The 20,679-nt window shown below is 67.6% G+C and overlaps 3 protein-coding genes across 3 annotated transcripts; all 3 read right to left on the bottom strand.

Annotated features, from left to right (window-relative positions):
- Positions 1 to 1,370: 1,370 nt before the first annotated feature.
- On the bottom strand, positions 1,371 to 4,990 carry VSIG8 (V-set and immunoglobulin domain containing 8). The gene is made up of 7 exons (XM_035571684.2): positions 4,888 to 4,990; positions 4,332 to 4,507; positions 3,559 to 3,760; positions 3,298 to 3,462; positions 2,323 to 2,445; positions 2,029 to 2,167; positions 1,371 to 1,542 (listed from the first exon to the last, which is right to left on the bottom strand). The coding sequence occupies exons 1-7, from the start codon at positions 4,934 to 4,936 to the stop codon at positions 1,371 to 1,373; spliced, it is 1,026 nt and encodes a 341-aa protein (XP_035427577.2). The 5' UTR covers positions 4,937 to 4,990.
- Positions 4,991 to 7,516: 2,526 nt separating this feature from the next.
- On the bottom strand, positions 7,517 to 15,748 carry CFAP45 (cilia and flagella associated protein 45). Its single transcript, XM_035571685.1, has 12 exons — positions 15,701 to 15,748; positions 15,408 to 15,476; positions 12,788 to 12,924; positions 10,974 to 11,115; positions 10,426 to 10,596; positions 10,044 to 10,222; positions 9,233 to 9,362; positions 8,840 to 8,986; positions 8,644 to 8,757; positions 8,242 to 8,435; positions 7,852 to 8,076; positions 7,517 to 7,658 (listed from the first exon to the last, which is right to left on the bottom strand). The coding sequence occupies exons 1-12, from the start codon at positions 15,746 to 15,748 to the stop codon at positions 7,517 to 7,519; spliced, it is 1,698 nt and encodes a 565-aa protein (XP_035427578.1).
- Positions 15,749 to 16,737: 989 nt separating this feature from the next.
- TAGLN2 (transgelin 2) lies at positions 16,738 to 20,387 on the bottom strand. The gene is made up of 5 exons (XM_050715855.1): positions 20,277 to 20,387; positions 17,770 to 17,966; positions 17,507 to 17,681; positions 17,324 to 17,426; positions 16,738 to 17,228 (listed from the first exon to the last, which is right to left on the bottom strand). Exons 2-5 carry the CDS (start codon positions 17,947 to 17,949, stop codon positions 17,087 to 17,089), a joined length of 600 nt encoding a protein of 199 aa, XP_050571812.1. The 5' UTR covers positions 17,950 to 17,966; positions 20,277 to 20,387; the 3' UTR covers positions 16,738 to 17,086.
- Positions 20,388 to 20,679: the final 292 nt, after the last annotated feature.

The raw sequence follows: 20,679 nt of genomic DNA, 5'->3' as shown, positions 1-20,679 counted from the left end.
GCCTTTGTCCAGGACCAGACTTTCTGCCCCTGCCCCATGACACCGCGGTGGGGCCGGTCTGACCTGCCCGTCCCGTCCCATCCCGTCTGTCCCCTCCGGTCCTGTCCTGTCCCGGCCTGTCCTGTCCCATCCCATCCCATCCCGTCCTGTCCCGTCCTGTCCTGTCCCCTCCAGTCCTGTCCTGTCCTCTCCCATCCTGTCCCATCCTGTCCCATCCCCAGTCCTGGGGACAGGATTAGGGTTAGAGTCAGGATTGGGGTTAGATTCAGGGTTAGGGTTAGAGTCAGGATTGGGGTTAGATTCAGGGTTAGGGTTAGATTTAGGGTTAGGGCTCGATTCAGGGTTAGGGTTAGGGTCAGGGTTAGGGTTAGGGTTAGGGTTAGGGCAGGGGTTATTGTTACACGGGGCGCGGGGCAGCCTTAGGGTCAGGCTGGGGTTTAAGGTGAGGATTACGGGGTTTAGGGTTAGGGCATCCTGCCTGCAGGCCCTCTGAGGCCACCCCACTCCCCGTCCAAAGCTGTCCCTGAGCTGTCACTGGCCCCTGCCCCTGCCTGCCCTGGCGTGGGGCACCCCAGAGAGCACCCATGGGTGCTCTGGGGTTGCATCAGCAGCAGCCACACCGGGACATTGGGATGGGCGCTGCCACCACCGTGCAGGTCCCCTGGCACCAACAATGGCAGCTTTCAACCTCCCATCCCATAATGAGCTCGTGTCACCGGTCCCACGCCTGAAAATCAACACCACCCCATAACCCCCCCGGGAAAACATGACGGGGCCGCACTTGGTTCACTTTGGTTTATTTCTTTTCTCGATTCCTTTTTTCTTTTTTCTTTTTTTTCCTTTTTTTTTTCTTTCTTTCTTTTCTTTTCTTTCTTTCTTTTTTTTTTTTTTTTTGGTTCGTTTCCCCAAACTTCGAATCCTGGTGCCAACAATGGCGTCTCGTCTCGAATAAAGGCAAAATTGCTGAAGCCAATCCTGGGGCGCCCGCGGCGCCGGGCCAGAGGCAATTTTGGGGGGGGGGGGTTGGCACGTGGCTGCCCTGCACCGAGCAGGCACAAAATAAATATCGCTGGGGATGGGGATGGGGCGGGGGAGATACAAAAAAAAAAAATGGCCAAAAAACGAAATAAAACAAAAAAAAATATTCAGCTCCAAAAGGAGAACGATGAACCCAAACGGCGACTTTTGCTCGGAGGTCGTGGCTGTTTCGGGAAGGGGGGGGGCGGGAGCCGAGGTCCCCACTTCGATTTTCGCGGCGAGCTCCGGCAGCGCAGCCCCGCGCCGGGGCTGGCGGGGGCTCTCCCCCCCCCCCCCGTACACACACATTGAGCCGAATCGGGGGCGCGTGGGGCCGGCGTGGGGGGGGGAGGTTACAGAGCCGGGCAGGTGACCTGGTGCCGGATGCCGTCGTTGCACATGAGGGCAGCCGCCCGCTCGTCGCCGTCGCCGTGCTGGCACTGCATGTAGCTGATGCCGTGGGGCGAGTAGCTGTGGTGGGCGCACACGTTGCAGGCGCGGGTCATGGTGCCGCCCGTGCTGCTCCTGCGGATGGTGGCAGAGGGGAGCCGCCCCCCCCCCCCCCCCCCGCCAGGCACCCATCAGCACCCAAAGGTGCCCGCAGGTTCCCAGCAGCGCCCGCTGGCACCCATCAGCACCCACTGCTGCTCGTCAGGGCCAGTGGCACCTCTCGGTGCCCACTGATGCTCAGCAGCACCCACCCCAGCACCCTGCTGGCTGCCATCAGTGCCACCTGTGGCACCCAAAAGCACCCTTCGGTGCTCATCGGTGCCCACTGGCACCCATCGGAGCCTGCTGGCACCCACTAGTGCCCCTCAGTCCCCACCTGTGTCAGGTGGCACCCACAGGTGACCCGTGGTGGCCATCGGTGCCTGGTGGCACCAGCAATGCCCATGGGTCCCCAGCTGCACCCATGGGTCCCAGCAGTCCCCAGCTGTGCCCAGCGGCATCCATTGGACCCTGCTGGCCCGGCTGGCGCCCACCCTGTCCCCACGTCCCCATGTCCCTCACCTGCAGTCGCTGCAGGTCCGCTGGCACTCCTTGCGGCGGTAGCGGCAGATGAGGGCCCAGATGAGGAGCCCCAGCAGGCTGAGGAGCAGGAGGGAGCCCAGGATGGAGCCCACGATGATGCCCGCCTGTCTTCCGCCTCCTGCCGCGGGAGCACAGCCTGTCACCGCCGGCCTCTCCGCCGGCTGTCCCCACATCACCGCACCGCCGGTGGCACCCCGGTGCACGGAGCCAGCCCCCGGCAGCCCCCTGCCCGTGCGTGTTACCCCCCCCCTCCCCCCCCGTGGTGGCACTTACTTGGTGAGAGGCCGAGGTTGATCTGGCACACGGCGTAGCCCACACGGTTGGTGACACGGCACTGGTAGACGCCAGCGTGCACCTCGGACAGGCTACGGATCAGAAGGTCGCCAGGAGCACGTCCTGCGGGAGAGACGGCACCCTCAGCGTGGGGACGCAGGGACACGGGGACACAGGGACATGAGTACACACGGACATGGGTACACACGGACACAGGTACACAGGGACATGGGTTCCCAGGGACACAGATGCCCAGGGACACAGGTACACAGGTGCCCAGGGACATGGGTGCACAGGGACACACACAGACATGGGTGCACACAGACACGGGAACATGCAGACACGTGTGCACGTGGACACGCACACAGCTGCAGACAGATACGGGCAGGGTGCACACAGACACAGGCACACGGGGACAGGGGAGCACAGGGACACGGCTGCACGTGGACATGGGCACCCGAGGACACAGGCATACGTGGACACAGATCCTTGGGGACATGGGCACACAGACATGGGAACACGCAGACATGGGAACACGCAGACATGGGAACACGCAGACATGGGAACACATGGATGTGGGAGCACACGGATGTGGGAGCACACGGATGTGGGTGAACATGGGTGCACATGGACATGACACCCATGCACAAAGGCACCCAGACAATCACATACGTGCCTGTGTGTGGACACCCATGGATGTGCGTGCACACGGACACGGGAATGCACAAACTCCAGCATCCGTGGTCAGGTGTGCACGCTGCCATGGATGCACATGCACATGGACACAGGTGAGCAGGGAAAAGGATGCACACGCACGGACATGGATGCACATGGACACGGGAACACACAGACACAGGAGCACACAGAGACAGCCATGAGCACCCAAGGACACAGACCCCCCAGCCAGACCCCAGCCCCCCCCCCCCCCACCCACCCAGGACCCCCCCACACACACTCAGAGCCCCCAGCACCCACCTTGGATGGTCCCGTGGGGCAGGCGGCCCCCGCCGTAGCCGTCGGCCAGCTTGGCCCACTGGTAGGCGAGCGGCGAGGCCCCCCCTCGGCTGTAGCACCGCAGCAGGATGCTGCTCCCCTCGATCAGCTCCCCCTCGGTCCAACACTGCGGGGTGGCCGGCTTCTCTGCGGGGCAAGGGACACCGTCACCGCCGGGAGCACCGGGAGCACCGGGGGGGCCACCGTGGCCACCACCATCGGGGAGGGGGCCGGGGGGCTCACCTTGCACGGTGACGATGACCTCGTGCACCGCCACGGTGTTTTTCTTCACCCGGCACTGGTAGGTACCGGTGTCGGAGACCTGCAGGTCGGCCAGGCGGATGGAGGCGTCGTGCTGCCCCGGGTCGTTCTGCACAAAGGCCACCCTGTCCTGCAGCCCCGAGCCGCTGCCGTAGTTGACGTGGTGGTCGTGGTAGGACAGGAACTGGGTGGGGGGGGGCACATAGTGGTGAGGAAGAGGAAGGGGGACCCCCGGGGCGGGGAGCGGGGAGGGAACGGCGCTGCCTGCCCCTTCCCTGCCCTGCCTGCTCCTCGCACGATGCTGCTGCGTCCGTGCCAGGTCCTGCCTGGTCCTGCCAGAGCCTACCCAGCCCTGCCTGTCCTGCCTGGTCCTCCCCTGCTCTGCCAGACCCTGCCTGCCCTGCCTGTCCTGCTTGTCCCCGAATGTCCTGCTTCTTCCTGAATGCCTGCTCCATCCCTCCACCTTTTTCCATCTTTCCTACCCCACCTCGCCTTGTCCATCTCTCCTGCCCCATCCCTCCAGCTCCATCCCTCCTCCACCCCTCCTGCCCCATCCCTCCTCCATCTCTCCTGCCCCATCCCTCCTGCCTCGTCCCTCCAGCTCCATCCCTCCTCCACCCCTCCTGCCCTATCTCTCCTGCCCTCCACCTCCCTGTGGGATGAGGCAGCTGCAGAACAGCCCGACTTGGAGCTGGAGCCCTCTGTGGCTGGGGGGGGGGGGGGCTGAGGGGGGGTGGGGGGGGTGGGTCACTCACCACATTCTCTGGACCAGTCCGCTCGGGCGTGATTTGGATCCACTCGATCCCCACGCCCTGGGGACCATTGTCTTCAGGCTCGAGGACGTAGGGGCAGCCCAGCTTCACCGAGTCACCCTTGGCCAGGTACAGCACCTCCCGGCCCTTGCTGTTGATCCTTACGGCCAGGAGGAGAGCTGCGGAGAGAAAGGCACCATGGCACCGGGTGGGCAGCGCCTGAGCACCGCGCTCCTGCACCCCATGGCACCCCGACCCGTGCCCCTGCAGCACCCGACCCACTGGGGCACGTCTGCTGGCGTTTAGCACCCACGGGGGCTGGGTGACCCGGTGGGACTGAGCACCCATGGGTGCTGGCAGCCTCTGGGGACAAAGGGCCACGGTGGGCTCCATGCCACCCGCCTGCCTTTGGACACAGCGTCGCCAATCTCCAGACGCTGGCGCTCTGCTGCCCGGGGGGTGCATCCGCCCTGGCACCCTTGGGTGCCCCGTGGCCAGGCAGCCTCCCCTCCATCCTCGGTGGCATCTCCGCAGGAGCGCAGGGACTGGCGGCGCCTACCTGGCATGAGACCCAGGAGCAGGAGCAGGCCGGCGCCGTGCCCTGCCATGACGCTGCAGCCGTGCCAGGCGGTGAGGAGGAGCGGGAGCAGAGGAGGCTCCGAGGCGACGAAGCAGCCCGGCTGTGCGGGGCCGCTTTTACATGCTGGGCCGGGGCGCTCCTCCCTGTGGGGCGGATGCCTTTGGGATGACTGAGTGGCTCCAAGCTGTGCGTGAGCGATGCCGCCCTGCTCCACTCCCTACCTGGTAATTAAGCGCTGCCATGCTATGGGCTCCCATCCAGCCAGAGCCGGGCTGGGGGCTGCAGGCTGGGGGGCTGGGGGCACCAGGATGCTCCAGGGCACCCATCTGGAGGAGTCGGGCAGGGACTGGGGGCGGCAGACCCACGGTGGCCTGAACCCTGGGGTGGGCAGCTCTGGGATGAGCGTGGCCGGTGGGAAAAATCCACCCGGGACCCATCGGGAGCATCCCGAGCGTGGCCGAGCACCGCGACTCCATGGCGATGCCGCCTTGGCCCCACGCAGGTCCCAAAAGGCTTTTGGTGCTAGAGCAGGACTCGGGGCAATTGCAGGAGCTTAAAGGTGTGGTTTGACCATGGGCTTAAGCTCCTGCAGATCCCTCCTCCAGTCCTGCCCCCTCGGTGAGCGGGCATGGGGATGCCACGGGCACGCAGGGACCATGGTGCCCACCGAGACCCCCGCCAGTGCTGGTGGCACTGGTGGGATGTGGTGTCCCAGGCCACAGCTTGCTGCATGGGGACATGGGGACATCATGGGGGCAGCACAGCCCGGCCATGCTCTGTGCAGGGGACGTGCAGCACCGAGCGGGGCGACTTGGGGAGCTGGAGGGGAGGAAGAGAGGGGACGAAGGCTGCTGGGGTCCAAGGACAGGAGCTGGGGACAAGGATGCACTGCAGGAGGACAGGGGACTTGGGGACAGGGCCGCTCTGCAGTGGGGATGGAGGATGTGGGGACAGGGATGCTCGGCAGTGGCGATGGAGGACTGGGGACAGGGATGCTCTTGAGCAGGTGACAGACACAGGGACCAGGCTGCTCTGCGGTGGGCGCAGGACCTGGGGACAGGGATGCTCCAGAGGTGGCAGAAGCCCCTCGGGGGCTGCTCAGCCCCTTGGGAGCCCCCAGCCGGGACCACTCTGCACCCACGTCCCCGTCCCCTCGTGGGGCTGCTCCAGTCAGTGCCCAGCACTGCCCCGCGGCACAGCTCGGCCTCCGCCGGTGCTTTCCAGCCCGCCACTGCCCGAGCCGGCCAGGCAGCACCTCCCAGCCGGTCCCAAATGCTCCCCGAGGCCATGAGCTGCTCCATTTACTGTCCCCAAACCCGGCTCCCCGCTGCCAGTTAACCCTTGCCCGCCTCACGCCGGGAATTGCGGGCACGTGCTGTGCCGCGTCTGTGATTTGGGGGCCGCGGCCAAGCCCCAGGGCGACACCGAGGGGGCGAGGGGCTGGGTCCTGCCCCCCCCCGCTGCCGGGGCCGTCCCTGCCGTGACGGGGCCGTGGCTCACCCGGCTCGGGGCTCGGTGCCGGCGCGGCGCTGGCTCCCCAGCCGGTGACTCCCGCATTCCTCGGAGCCCCGCTCGTGCAGGAAGGGTGGGGAGACTGCTCCACCCCGGCTGGCCCCTGCTGGTGGTCACGGTCCCCTCGGTGTGGTGGCTTGGAAACCCTTGGGGCTGAGCCTGGCCTAGAACAAGGCCGTGACTCCTTGGCCGAGGCAGTGACCGGGAGTGACACGGCCAGAGGTGGCCACCGGGGATGTCAGCGCGGGCAGGCGAGCCTGGCACTGAGCACCGCAGGTCCTCTCTGTGCCAAAGCCCCATGGAAACGTGGAGCTCGGTGGCTGGGTCTCGGGGCTGCCCTGCTGTCCCCAAAGGGTCTCACAGCCCTGTGGGGCCCGGCTCTGTCCCCACCCGGGGACACGGCTGCTGGAGGAGACGGGGAAGGGAGAACAAGAGGCCACGGCCCTTTTCTGCTCCCTCTTTACCCAGCCCAGGTGCTGGTAAGGGATGGCACTGGTGCCCTGTGCCATCTCCCTGCCCTGGGCAGTCTCGCCTGTGCCAGCTCCCCTTATTTTTTTCAGCTGCTCGGACAATTAATCAGAGCCACTCCTATGGGATCCCAGCCCTCTGAAGCTGCCAGTCCCTGTCCAAATGTTTTTTTATTTTTTTTTTAATGTTTGCATCATGCTCCGGTCTCCTTGCTTTGCCCCTGCAGAAGGCCACTGCCACAGGGCCTCGCGGTGACACCTCGGTGAGGCAGTGGCACTTCCAGGGCGGATGCAGCAGCGGTGACCGTGATGGCCCCGCACCCACGGGCAGCCAGGGCTGGGCTGCGTGCAGAGAAGCAGGCCCACGGCCCACGGGGACCCACCTGAGCCCCCCAGGAAGAGCCCAGGGGCTGGGGACACTCCTGTCCCCTCCAGGGACATGGGCCAAACTCCAGCATCCCCCAGCAGGGGTGGGGAGATGGGCAAGGGGCGATCTCTGTCCTGGGGGGGTGGGTCAGATCAGACAAGGGGCATTTGAACCACCCCAGCCCCTGGCCTGCACGTGCGAAGCAAGAGAAGGACGGACGATGCTGGCAGCTCCATAAACCCCTTTTTGTAGAAACCTCTGCCTAAGCAAACCCCAGCTCCCCGGCTGCTGGTGGAGCAGTGCCGTGCTCGTCGTGGGGCTGAGCCTGCCCGGGCGCTGCGACTGCCCTGTTCAAGGCCCGCCGCTCCACCTGGGCGCAGTACTTCTCGGGGATGCCGGCGGCTCTGTGGAGGAAAGAAATCCTCAGGCACCCCGTGCCACGCCAGGACCATGGCCTAGGAGAAGGGCCCGTCTGAAGGGGATGGAGAGGAACCCGCGGGGTGGTGGCTCAGGGGGTTGGGACACGGTGGGAAGTCGGGACGGGACTTGGGGACGTGTAGGGAAGTGGGGAGTAAGCAGGCGCTGACGGAGCAGCACCTGAGCTCCTGCAGCTTCTTCTCCTTGAGCTGCGTGATGCGCTGGCTGCGCCGCCGGGCCTCCTCCTGCAGCCGCTGGCACTCCTCGAAGGCGGCCGCCCGCTCCTGCGCCCGCCGCTGCCGCCACTCCTGCATCTGGCGCCGGACGTCGTTGGCATGGGCACGCTGCAGGGCCGCCCTCCGCTCTGCCTCTGCCTTCTCCTTCTCCATTTGCTCCTGCTGGGCCCTGTGGGTAAAAAGCCCCCTTCCTTGCGTGCTCTGATCACCCTCATGGGCTCAGCCGGCGCGAGCCACGGGCTTTTTGTCACCGGGAGCCCTCGCTGCCGTCCCCGTGCCACCGTGCCACCGTGCCGCCCGCCCCTCGTCCCCTGCCACCGCCTGCCATCACCACCTGAGGATCCGCTCGAACTCGTCGCGGTCCTGCTGCACCTGCACGGCCATGCGGTGCTCCCGCGCGGCGATCTGCTCCAGGCGGCTCCGCTTCAGCTGCTCCTCCAGCTCGGCCTTCCGCCGCGCCGCCTCCTTCTCCTTGCGCCGCCACTCCCGCTCGGCGGCCTCCTGGCTGCGCTTGGCCCTCAGCGCGTCCTGCCCAGGGGACAGCGGTGACATTGGGGGACCGCAGAGGGTTGGGAGGACTCGGCCGTGGTTCTGCTGCTTGTCCCGTGCTGCAGAGCCCTGCTCCTTGCTCCAGGAGCTGCAGCGGCCCTGCAGATCCCCCACCTCCAGCTCCCACCTCACTGCGGTGGTGCTGAGGAAGGGAGGCAGCGTGGCGGCACCCCCTGCGGCGGCTCACCTGCTCTGCCTGGTAGTCTTGGGCCCTCTCTTGCATGGCCCTCAAGCGTGCCATCTCCTTCTCCTTCTCCCGACGGATCCTCTCCTGCTCAGCTTCAAACTCGGCCTCCCGCTCCTACTTGGGACACAAGTAGGGGGCAGCTCCTGTGGTGCCCCTGCTGAGCCTGCGCCCGTGCCGCCACGCTCCGTCCCACTACCATTTTTTGCCTCTGGTACTCGAGTATCTGCTCGTCTGCCATCCTCTCCTGCTGCAGCTGCTCCTCCTTGCACCTCTGGTTCTCGTCGTTGATGCGTTTAATCTCCGCCTGGATTTTCCTCTGTTGCTCCTGTCTCTGCTCCAAGTCCTGCAAATGGGGCCGAGGGGCTGAAGGGTGGTGGGACAAGAGCCTCCCCTCAGGGGAAGGAGGGCTCGGTGGCTCGGGGTCACTTCTGAGGATGTTTCAGCCTCCCCAAGAGACCAGGGCCTTAATTCTGCCGCTTGTTGTCTCCCCACCCCGGGTCTGACCCACCCGGTATCGACACCCTTCCAACGAGGTGAGAGATCTCCCTCCAACCCCCCGCGCCCCGCAGCTGCTTTCTGTCCGCCGCACCTTCAGGTCTTCCAGCTTCAGCTGCTCCAGGTACTGCAGCATCTCCCGTGTCTCCTGGTCCCGCTGCTCAGCTCGCAGCGCCCGCTCCTCCGCGTTCTTCTCCATCTGCTTCACCAGCTCCTGCCTCCCCCTGCAAGGAGAGGCACGGGGGGGGGGTCCCCCCCGGCTCAGCCCCACGCTCTGGAGCAGAGGCACCGGTGAGGACGGCGGGCGGGGAGCCTGGGGGTGCTGAGCCACGGTGTGGGGCCGGCAGTTAGCACAGAAACACTGAGTTGTAGGGGTTGGAAGGGACCTCAAGAGACCATCGGGTCCAACCCCCCTGCCAAAGCAGGTTCCCTACAGCAGGCTGCCCAGGTAGGCGTCCAGACAGGCCTCGAATATCTCCAGAGAAGGAGACCCCCACAACCTCCCTGGGCAGCCTGTCCCAGTGCTCCGTCACCCTCACCACGAAGAAGTTGGTGCGGAACTTCCTGGGCTCCATTTTGTGGCCATTGCCCCTTGTCCTGTCCCACAGAGCACTGAAAAGAGGTTGGCCAAATCCCTCTGCCTCCCACACTTCAGGCATTTATAAACATTAATCAAATCATTTCTCTCAGTCTTCTCCAGGCTGAACAGAGCCAGGTCTCTCAGCCTCTCCTCCTAGGGGAGATGCTCCAGGCCCCGTATCATCTTTGTGGCCCTCCACTGGACTCTTTCCAGGAGACCCCTGTCCTTTTTGTGCCGGGGAGCCCAGAACTGGATGCATTACTCCAGGTGAGGAGCTCCCAGTGCCTGCACGAGGGCAGCAGGACAGGGGGACCTCCCCACTCGCCTGATCAGCTCCTGCTTCCTCCGGCGCTCTAGCTCCTCCTGCATCTCGTTGGCCTTCTGCCTCTCCACCTCCATCATCTCGGCCAGGCGCTTCTCCTCCTCCTCCAGCTCCTTTGCCACCAGCTGCTTCTCCAGGATCTGCGTGTCGCGCACCATGTGGCACTTGGCCCTGAGGATCAGCTGCGGGGACAACAGGTCTGCCTGGGACAGACGGACAGACAGACGGACAGACAGCCGTGGAGGTGGAAGAGGGAAGGAGGCGGCATCACGCAGAGCAGGGCACAGGGCTCATCCTAGCCGTGCCATGGGGTGGCTGAGGGTCTGGGGGCACCCCCTTCACCTCTCCCTGTTGGGTGTCAGCAGTGCTGGGGGAGGACGGGCACCTCGCTGAACTCCTTGATCTCGTCCTCCTGCTCCATGCGCATCCTGCTCGCCCGCTGCAGCAGGTGCTGGGCCCGCTCCTTCGCCTCCTCCTCCAGGTCGCTCAGCTTGCCCTTCTGCTGCTGCAGCGCGGCCCGCTGCTTTGCCGCTGCCTTGCGCTCGCTCACCGCCTCCTGCGGGGACAGAAGGGCAAGCTGAGACCGTCCCACGCCTCTCTGGAGGGGGACGCCCCGGTCCCATCTCACCGGGGGGGCAGAAACGCAGCGCGGAGGCTTCGTCGCAGCCCCCAGGGCACCGCGGGTGTGGGGAGCTGGGGGATGCGACCGGGGTGGAATTGCTTCCCCAGCCAGGGACCAGGCAAAGCTGGGGACCTCATGCAGCCCTTCCTGGGCTGGGGGGGTCAGGGAGAGCTGAGGTTTGCAGCTGTGCTGCCCCCCCTGTGCGCCAGCATGTGGGTGGCACAGGGATGAGGGCGGTGGTCCCTGAGCGGCTCTGGCTGGGTGCATCCCTCCCCGCCCGCAGCCCTGCCTGCAAGATGAGAAATGCCTACGAGAACGGCTTCCTTCTCCGCTTTGAGGGCCGCCAGCTTGGCCTCGCGCTCCTCCTTGCTCAGGACTCGGGATGCTTCTTTGATCCGCTGGAAATCCTCCCGGCCGATGATGAGGGACGCTGCTGGGTTCTCCACGGGGATGCTGGTGGAGAAGGGCACCGAAAAGGGCTGTCACTGGCACCGAGCATGCTTCAGCCCCTCTGTGCCCTCCTGGCCTGGCAGTGGGACCTGCTCGGGCTGTGTGGGGGCAGGAGTCACCCCAGAGCAATGCAGGAAGCACTCGAGCTGTGGCTTCCCCCGTGGACCCGATTCTCCCGGTCAGGGGGGGAAAGAGAGGAACAGAAAGTGCAGTGAAAGCTGCAGCAGGCGGCGGTGCGCGGGGAACAGGATGTGCAGCAGGGCAGGGGCCGCCCGGGAAAACACCCAAACCTCCAGCACGTGCCTGGCCAGTCCCCACCAAACAACGCCAGAAATATTTCAGGCCAACCCGACCGGCTGCCATTTGGGGAAAGTGTCACCGCTGCCCCGACCCCTTTTCCAGTGGGACGTCCTGCTCATCCCTGACCGTCGCTGGTCCCAAGCGCTGGCTCGAAGCCTCTGCTTTGGGGAGCAGCAGCTGCCTTTTGGCTCTGTTTGATGACACTCGGCAGAGCCTGGGCTTGGCTCCTCTGCCCCAGGAATTTGCCCGGCACGAGAGGAGGAAACGCCGGAGCCGGGTCCCCTCCCAGCGCTGGCAGGTGCCCCTCCAGCTGCGGAGCAGCCTCACGCAGCGAGCCACGAACCCTGCCCGTGACTCATGCTGTGGCTTAGAGGAAATCGCCGAAGCTCCGGGTGCCCCCATTTCCCCATGTGTAAAAATGTGGATAATAACACGGGGCTGCTTTCCACGCGAGTTGTAAGGAGTTAATTACGCCGCGCATTACTCAGGTACCATGGTGACGCGTGCGGTGTGGGAGCGTGCATTAACCAAATGCAGGGAGCACTTTGAAGATGCTCAGGACTAAGAATTTAGTCATTATTATTATGTGTCACCTTTCATCCACCCAGGTGAATATGAACAGATACCTGCATAATAATCGCTCGAGAGCTGCATCACAACATCGGATTCCAGGACGCTTGAAAGAATGGGTAATGGCCACAACGGCCCTAATAAATGTAATGACACAGTGACCACTGCTTGAGCTGTCTCACTGTTTGGGTGACCGACCTGAGATGTCTAGGGCCTGATTTTCAGGAATTAAACTGGCACAAACAGTTTTCTACAGCTTCGGCTGGAGCTGCGGCCGTGCCACACATCTGGAAAGTGGCCCTCAGCTTCGTCAGGTCAGCCATAAAAGAAACCGAGCGTGTAAAATTGGGCACCAGCCCTGAAAGCCCAAGCCGGTGCCTCTGCACCATGGCAATCTCCATAAAACCCAAGCCCAAACCGTCTGTGGGGCTGCTGTCACGTTTTATAGGGTGTAAGAGCATTACGCGGTGGTTCAAAACAGGAAGCAAAGGCGAGCTGTGGAGCCAGCTCCAACTGCAGGGAAAATTTCGGAAGGTCAAAATTAGGCTAAATTAGATTTGGCTGGGATAATGGCACTATTCTTGTCCGTGTGCTGCAGGCTTTTAACAAGGTGTAGTAATTAAGGCCGGGGTTCTTACAGTTCAGCCTCGCTTATAAAACATCCCTGTGGAGAAACGCACGGCTCCGTGCCACGCACAGCCAGTGGGTGACACCGCCTCCGTCACGGGGATTTTGGGCACGGGGGGAAGCGTTTGGTGGGTGCAGGGGGGCAGGTGCCTCACCAGGGGCAACCCAGCTGACTTACACGAGGTCACGGATGAAGTCCTTGGTGATGAGGCGGATGGTCTCGGGCTTGTGCTCGCCAGCGGACGCCGTTTTCGGGGCGCTCTGCACATCCCGGAGGACGACGATGGGGCTGCCGGGGCGCGACTGCCGCAGGCTCTGCAAGGAAGGATGGCGTTCCCTGTGGCCTGCCTGCCACCAGCCCCTGCCCGTCTCTGTCCCCAGCTCCGGGGCATGTCCCAGCCCGGAGGTAGCGGGGCCGCACGTCAGGGAGCGCCCCCGATGCTCCCTGACAAAGCCCAGCCCCACCACCGAGAGTTTGGGCAAGGGAGAGGCTTTTGTGGCTCGGCAGCCCCAGCTCTGGGAGCCTAGCGAGGGCATGGGGAGAGGTGAAAACACGCAGGATGGTTGAGGTTGGAAGGCACCGCGGGGGCCACCTGGTCCCACTGCTGCCCAGCACCGCGTCTGGATGGCTCCTGGAGAGCTCCCAGGAGGAGCTTCCACAGCCACTGGGTACCGGTGCCAGGGCTCCATCACCCACTGGCCCCAGTGCTTCCCGCTGCCCCAGCAGAGCCTCCCGGGCTCTGGGTTTTGCCCAGGGCCTTGTGTCCTGCTGCTGGGCCCCGCTGGCAGCAGCCCGATGCCCTCTGCGCCACCCGGCAGGGACCAGTGGACACGGGTGGGAGCCCCCCGAGCCTCCTCTCCTCCTGGCCAAGCAGCCTCTGCTCCCGGGCAGTTCAGGTAGCTCAGGGCACGGCCCTGCTCTGCCGTCCTGCCAAGCACCGTGAGTGATGGCAGGAACAGGAGGAGCAGAAATGCCCCCACACCGACCGAAACTCGCAGGAGGGTCCCAGAGGGGACAGCTCAAGGTCTGACTCCGCAGCGTGAACGAAGCCAGTGCCGGCCCCTGGCCACAAACCAGTCCTCCTAGCTCAGCTGGAGTGGCACAGGTCCCTTTGCTCGAGCTGACAGTGCCACCTAGTGAAGCGTCACCCATCTCTGGGGTGCCTCGGGGACCCCGCTCCACACTTGCCTGAGCACGGGTGGGTGTAAAAGTGCCCCCGGAGCCGGGCACACGAAGCCCCTCTCCCCACACATCACCTCTGGCTGGGGAGGGACGCGGGTGCCCGCAGCACGCGTGGGTCTCCATGACCTTAAACCCCCCCATGGGGGCTCGACCCCCGTTTTTGGAGCAGGAGATGCCTCCTGGAGCGACGCAGCGGGATGCGCCTGGGGAGGAGATGGGTGCAAGGTGCAGCGTCCTGAAGCCAGACCCGCTCCCAAGAGCACAACCACGGGCGCAGGCTCCGTGGCCAAATCCTCGCCCGGGCGGCGGCACCGCAGCGGCTGCAGGAACCGCAGGAGCGAGCCCGAGGTGCGCACAGACAGGGGGTGCCTCTGTGCTGCTGTTTTACCACCCGGGCTTTGAAAGCCCGAGAGCCCGCCGGAACAAACCCCCTCTGGGTGCTGAGCAGGTTCCTGGGATCTCGCCGCCAACGTTTGTAAAACACCAAAATTTCCATTTTACGGCTCCGATTACCCCGAGTCCTGGCTCTGCTGCTGCCGGTGAGCGGGGGCACCCCCCGGGTGGGCTCAGCCCCGTTCCGGCCCCAGGGCCAGCGGCGCCCTGACTGTGTGCGCTTGGGTTCCCAACGGCATTAATCAGCCTCCTGTCGGGGAGCTGTTGAATTATGGGGTTTGGCCCTGAAATGCCCGTGCCAACAACGATAACGGCGTCAATCACCGCCGCGCGGCCCTTTTGGCCTCGAGGCCAGGAGAACTCCTCGGGCGAGGCCGGGGTTGGGCTCAGGGAACCCACGCCGTGAGCCTTACATTTTTATATCACCGCCCCATTTTTATATCACCGCCCCGTAGGCTCGGAGGTAACGGGCCGTAAAGCCGCCCGGGGCCGTGGCGCTGGCAGCGTGCTCCCGTCCTGCCCCACGCCAGATCCCCCACGTCACGGCCCATTTCCTTCCTCTCCTCCGAAAAGCCCCAGGGTTTTGGCACGCCGCTCGGCTCCGGAGATAAGAGCAGGGCCGGGAAGGAGCACGGGGCAGAAGGCGTGGGCTCCATAAACCCCAGCCGATAAACAACGGGGGAGAGGAGGGGAGGGCGAAGGACACCCCGAAAGGTGCCCCCGCCCCCCCCCCCCCCCCCCCCCCGGTGCAGCTGGGGGTGGGTGGGGGGCGTTTTGCTCCACGGTGGGGAAAGGGCCCCTGCTCGGCCGTGTTCCCAGCCCGGGGGTGGTGTCCCCAAACCAGGGGTTTGTGTCCCCAGCCCCAGGATTTGTGTCCCCAGGGGCTTTGTGTCCCCAAACCAGTGTTTGTGCCCCCAGCCCCAAGTTGTGCCCCCAGCCCCAAGTTGTGCCCCCAGCCCAGGGTTGTGTCCCCAAACCAGGAGCTGTGATCCCAGTGTTTTGTCCCCAGCCCTGGGGCTGTGTCCCCAAACTAAGGGTTTTGTCCCCAAACCGGGGTTTGTGTCCCCAGGGGCTTTGTGTCCCCAAACGGGGGTTGTACCCCCAGCCCCAGGCTGTGCCCCCAGTGGTTGTGTCCCCAAACCAGGGGTTCTGTCCCCAGGGGCTGTGTCCCCAGCCCCAAGCTGTGCCCCCCCTCCCGGGGCCGTGCCCCCCCCGCCGTTACCCGGCTCTCCCCGAACAGCGTCTCATCCACCTCGGTGCTCCGGGCCCTCCTCCGGTACCGGCTGCGGGGCTGTGGGGCCAGGAGCAGGGTTACCGGGGGGGGGGGTGGGGGGGGCTACCGGGGATGGGGGTACCAGGAGGGGGTTACTGGGGGAGGGGGGGGTTACCGGGGACGGGGGTACCAGGAGGGGGTTACCGGGGGAGGGGGAGGTTACCGGGGACGGGGGTACCAGGAGGGGGTTACCAGGGTGGGGGGGTACCGGGGATGGGGGGTACCGGGAGGGGGGGGATTACCGGGGGGGTTTGCCGGGGGTGTCCCGGCGCCCCGCCCGCGCTCACCATCCCGCTCCGCTCGGCGGCCGCCGGTCGCCCCGGTAACGGCCCCCCCCCCCCGTCCCCCCGCGTTCTCCCGGTAACGCCGCGCGGGCGGGGCCGAAGCCGGGGGGGCCGCTCTGGGCGGCGGGAGCGGCCTCTATGGTCACTGGGGGGGGGGGGGAACCTCACACCCACGCGCGTTCGTGGGTCGCCGTGTCCCCGCGTGTCCCCTGCTCGCGTGCCCCTTGCGCGCCCACGCGTCCCCAGCTTTGTCCCCTGGCCGCGTGTCCCCCTCCCAGCGTGTCCCCTCGCCCACGCGTGTCCCCTCCCCGCATGTCCCCCTGCACAGCGTGCCCCACGCCGTGTGCCCCACGCCCGCGTGTCCCCCGTCGTTCCCCTCCAGCCACGCGCGCCCCGCCCCCCGCCTCCCCGCGCCCACCCGTGTGTGCCCCCGCCCCACTCCCACGCCGCGCCAGGATGACGTCAGCGGCGCCAGCCCCGCCCCTCGCCGCCAGCCCCGCCCCTCCAGCGCGAGGAGGCCCCGCCCCCTCGCCCATGGCCCCGCCCCTCCACGTGGGTTGGCACCGCCACGTGCCCACTGCTGCTGCGAGGCTGGGGGGCGCCGACCACTGGGCTGGGGTCCCCTCTGCCGCCCCCCCCGGCTTGGGGTCCCCCCCGCTGCCCCCCCCAGGCTGGGGTCCCCTCCACCACCCCCTGGGGTCAGGGTCCCCCCCCCACTACTTTCTGCGCTGGGGTCCCCTCTGCTGCGCCCCCGCCGCCTCAAGGTCCCCTCTGACCCCCCCACATTGGGGACCCCTCTGCTGCCCCTCACCCCTAGGGGCACACGCCAGGGGGAGCCCAGCCCCCCCCCCCCATGACTCCCCCCCATGCGGGGTACACCTCCAGCCCCCTGGGGTCTCCCCTCCCTGTCAGTCTTGGCCCCATGCCCCCTCCCATCCCTGCCCTCCCCCCACCCCAAAAGACCCCCCCCAGTCCCCCACCACACTGACCCCAGCTGGAAACGAGAGGGGGGCCATTTATTGGAGTGAGCTGGGGGGGGGGGGTCTCCCCAGCACGGCCCCCAAGGCACAGCGGTGGGAGGCAGGGGGCCAGCGCGGCCGCCCTCCCCCTGCCCCCCCAGAGCAAAATAATAATTATAAAAAACCGAAAACTTTGGTCCTGGAAATACTGGCAGGCGGGCGAGCCGCGGCCCCGGGTGGGGGGCACGGCCCCAGTAGCCGGTTGGTCCACGGGGAGGGGGCGAGGCGGGTTGGGGACCCCCCCCCCGGCGCTGGGAGGCCCTTGGGGGGCAGCGGTGGCTGGGCTGGGGGGGGGGGGGCCGGGGATGCGGCGGGCGGGGGGGGCTCAGAGGATCTGGCGGGGCATGCCGTAGCCCGTCATGCCCGCCTGCGAGGCGCCCCGGTTGGTGCCCATCTGCAGCCCGATGACGTTCTGGCCCTCCTTCAGCTTGTCCTCGGAGAAGACGCGCCGGTTCTCCTGGGATTTCCTGCGGGCACCGCGGGTGTCACGGCCCCCGGGGTGCCCAAACCCCCCGGTATCCCCCCCCCCCCCCCCCCCTCCCATCCCAAGCCCTCTACCTACTTGGGGAACCAGTTGGGGTCTCCCACGAAGAGCCCGTCGCCCTTGGCCACCGCCAGGCTGCCCAGGTTCATCAGGGTCCTCTGCACGCACGCCATGTTCTTCCCTGCCGGGTGCCACCGTGGGGTTGTCACCGGCCCCTTGGGGACAGCGGGGTGTCCCCCACCCCTCCCTCCGGCCCCTCACCTTCCCACAGGTCAACGGTCTGGAAGATGTCGGTGGCGGCGATGCCGTAGCGCTCGGCTGCCTGCAGGAACTGCGAGATCTGCTCCATCTGCTTGAAGGCCATGGTGGACGCCTGGATCTTGGCCACCGGCCCCTGGCCCCGCGGGTACAGGCTGTTGATGAGCCGGCACAGCACCTGGCGGCGGGGACGTGCGGGGGGTCAGGGGAGGTGACACCGCTCCCCCCCTGCCCCCAGTACCCGGTCACCCCTCCCCGGGACTCACGGTGCCGTCCTTGAGCCACTGCTGGAAGCCGTCGCGGCCGGGTGCGGGCTGCGGGACGTCGCCGCCGCACTGCCCCACCATCCAGCGCACCAGCACCTGCTCCAGCTCGGGGTCGTACTGCCGGTCGATTTTCTGCTGCACCTCCCGGCTCAGCCCGTACGACGGTCCCCGGTTCGCCATGCCGACGGCTGGGGGGTCTGCAGACACCGGGAACCCCGTCAGCCCCGGCCCCCCGTGACCGCAGCGCCGCAGCCCCTCGGGGACGTAGGGTGACGCGGGGACCTCCCAGCGGTGTGGCAGTGCCCGAGCTGGCCGCAGGGGCCGCATCCTGCCCGGCCAGGCTCGCTGGATGTCCGGCATGGAGCCTTATCGCCCGTGCCAGGCGCTGCCTGGGTGCTGCCCTGCCCTCCCCGCTTCCTTCCCGGCTCCCTGCTGGGGCTGGGGTGCACGGTCCATGCACCTTGGGGTCTCCCCCTGTGCCCCCCACGCCAGCCGAAGGGAAGCCCCGTGGTGCTGCTGCGCCGTGCCCACCCAAGGGCCCCCCCGGCTGCCTGAGCATCCTCATCCCAGCGGCTTGGCCCCGCCGAGGCGTGGACTTGGCAGGAGCTCGCTGCCGGTCGAAGCTTGTTTGCGAAGCTTGCCCCGTTTGTATGGGACGGGTGCCAGATCCGGGACCAGCCCGGGAGCCCCACGCCACCCCGGGAACGGCGCCCATCGCCTCAGCCTGACGCCGTGCCCAGCTCCCGTCCCGCAGGGCTCGGGCTCCAGCTCCATGGGGCGTGGGCGATGGCCTCATCCTGCCCCCCCCCCCCCCCCCCCCCCCGCCCCGGGGCTGTGTCCCCACCCTGGCAGAGCAACCGGAGCCCGGTGGTCCCCCACGGGTGGGTGCCGGTGACAGCATCTCCGCGCCCGGTGCCACCCACGTGGGGCGGTTGTGCAAGGCGCCGCGCGGAGCAGCGCCGCGCGGTCGGGGTGCTCCCCACCCCGGGGTGCTCCCGACGCCCTCCACCCACGTGATGGGCACGTGGGGCCACGCATCGCCCCCTGCACCCGCTCCTGCTCTGGGGGCGAGGGCACCCGCTGCTCCCCCAGGGTGGGCCCAGCCCGGACCCCGTCACACGCGTGTCCTCAGCTTCGGCGCTCGTGTCCCCAAGGGGCGAAACCGCCCTGGCTCAGCAGGATTAAAAGTATATTAAAAAAAAAAAAAACAACCCAAAACGCAGGGCAGCAGCATGGGTTCGGTGCGAAACCTCGGCACCGCGACCACCCCGAGACCACCGATGAGTGCCGGGGGCACCCCGACGCCTCCAGGGAACCCCGATGGCACCGGGGCGCCCCAAAGCCACCCGTGGCCAAGCGGGCTCCCCGTGGCCGTCGGGGCGTGGGGTTGGGGCGCAGCCAGCGCCGGCGGGGGGGTTAAAGTCGCTTCCCCGGGGCCTGGGAGCGCCCGGCCGGGGGCCAAGCGGGTTGGGAAACAAAAGAGGAGCTGAAATTGGTGCAGACAGCGCTGATTTCCCGACACAGCTGGGGCTTGCCCAGGCGGGAGGGGAGGGAGGGCCGGACCCAGCCCAGCTGTGGTGCGGGCGCCCTGGGGACCCCGCGGGGGCTGCGCCCGGCCTTGGGGACCCCGTTGTCACCCCGGGGGTGGCGGGGAGGGGACCGTGCCCAAAGCCCCTTGGGACGCGGCAACCCTGGGGACCCTCCGGCCACCGTGGGGGTAGGAGGGCGGGGGTCCCGGGGGGGGGTGCGGCTGCCTTGGTGACCCCAGAGACTCCCCCAGGGCCAACGCGGAGGGGACTTTGCCCAGCCCAGCGGGGACAAGGCCACCCTGGGGACTCCAGGGGACCCTCGGGGCCGACGGGGAGGGGACCGCCAGGCAGCACGCAGCCACCCTGGGGACCCCCGAGGGCAGCGGGGACGGGACCGGCCCCCTGGCACGGCCACCCTGGGGTCCCCCGAGACCCAACCCCCCCCCCCGCCCCCCGGGGCCAGCAAGGAGGGGACCCTCAGCTGGGACACGGCCACCCCGGGGACCCCGCGGCCACCCCGCCGCCAGCAGGGAGGGAGGGGACACGGCGCGGGACGGGGCCACCCGGGGGGACCCCACGGGCACGGCGCGGGGGGCACCGGGGCGGGGACCGGGAGCACCGGGGAGGGGACGGGGGCTCAGCCCCGGTTCGGCGGCCACAGCCCCGGCGCGGCCCCGGTCCCCCCCCCCAACCCCCCGGGGCGGCGGGGCCGGAAGCCGCACCCGGGTCCCGTTTCCCGGGCGCGGCCGCGAGTCCCGGCGGCTCCCCCGGGGCGCGGCGCCCGGAGCCGTTACCGCGGGCGGGGCGGGGCAGCCCCGGGGCACCGGGACAGGGCGGCCCCGGCCATTTTGGGACAGCGCAACGGAGCCGGTGCCGGTCCCGGTGCCGGTCTCCATCCCCACCTCTTCTTATCCCCGTCCCCACCTGCCGCCCGGTGCCCGCGGGCGCCGCCCGGTGCCCGGTGCCCGGTGCCCCTACCTGCGGCGCCGATCCCGCGGTCCCGGTGCGGCAGTGGCGGATGCCGCCGCCCGCGCCCTTTTCACGGCTGATGTCAGCGCGGCCGGGGGCGGCCCGGGACCGCCCGCTCCCGGGGCGGGTCCGCAGGGCCGGGAACGGGGCAGCGCCGCCACCGCGCCCCGGGCAGCACCGCCCCGCCCCGGGGGCACCGGCACCGGCACCGGCACCGGGACCGAGACCGGGACCGAGACCGGCACCGGGACCGGGACGGCCACGGGGTGGCCGTGGTGGGGACGGGGGGGCTGTAATGGGGACGGGGGGGGCTGTAATAGGGACAGGGGGGCTGCGGTGGGGACAGGGGGACCGTGGTGGCAGGGACACGGGGGTCGTGGTGGTGGTGGACACGGGGGCTGTGGCGTGGACA

The sequence above is a fragment of the Cygnus atratus genome, chromosome 28, assembly GCF_013377495.2.
Source record: "Cygnus atratus isolate AKBS03 ecotype Queensland, Australia chromosome 28, CAtr_DNAZoo_HiC_assembly, whole genome shotgun sequence".
In the NCBI taxonomy this organism is placed as follows: domain Eukaryota; kingdom Metazoa; phylum Chordata; class Aves; order Anseriformes; family Anatidae; genus Cygnus; species Cygnus atratus.
Note: the sequence above shows the minus strand (reverse complement) of the source record. Positions and strands in the feature narration are given on the sequence as shown.

Coding starts and splice junctions, on each gene's coding strand:
- TAGLN2 (XM_050715855.1), bottom strand. CDS start 17,949: ATGGCGAACCGGGGACCGTCGTACGGGCTGAGCCGGGAGGTGCAGCAG. Junction 17,427..17,506: donor GACCGTTGACCTGTGGGAAG/GTGAGGGGCCGG, acceptor GGCACCCGGCAG/GGAAGAACATGGCGTGCGTG. Junction 17,229..17,323: donor GACCCCAACTGGTTCCCCAA/GTAGGTAGAGGG, acceptor CGGTGCCCGCAG/GAAATCCCAGGAGAACCGGC.
- VSIG8 (XM_035571684.2), bottom strand. CDS start 4,936: ATGGCAGGGCACGGCGCCGGCCTGCTCCTGCTCCTGGGTCTCATGCCA. Junction 2,168..2,322: donor CAACCTCGGCCTCTCACCAA/GTAAGTGCCACC, acceptor CTCCCGCGGCAG/GAGGCGGAAGACAGGCGGGC. Junction 1,543..2,028: donor CGGACCTGCAGCGACTGCAG/GTGAGGGACATG, acceptor CACCATCCGCAG/GAGCAGCACGGGCGGCACCA.
- CFAP45 (XM_035571685.1), bottom strand. CDS start 15,748: ATGGTGAGCGCGGGCGGGGCGCCGGGACACCCCCGGCAAACCCCCCCG. Junction 8,436..8,643: donor AAGACTACCAGGCAGAGCAG/GTGAGCCGCCGC, acceptor TCCCCTGGGCAG/GACGCGCTGAGGGCCAAGCG. Junction 8,077..8,241: donor GAGTTCGAGCGGATCCTCAG/GTGGTGATGGCA, acceptor TTTTACCCACAG/GGCCCAGCAGGAGCAAATGG.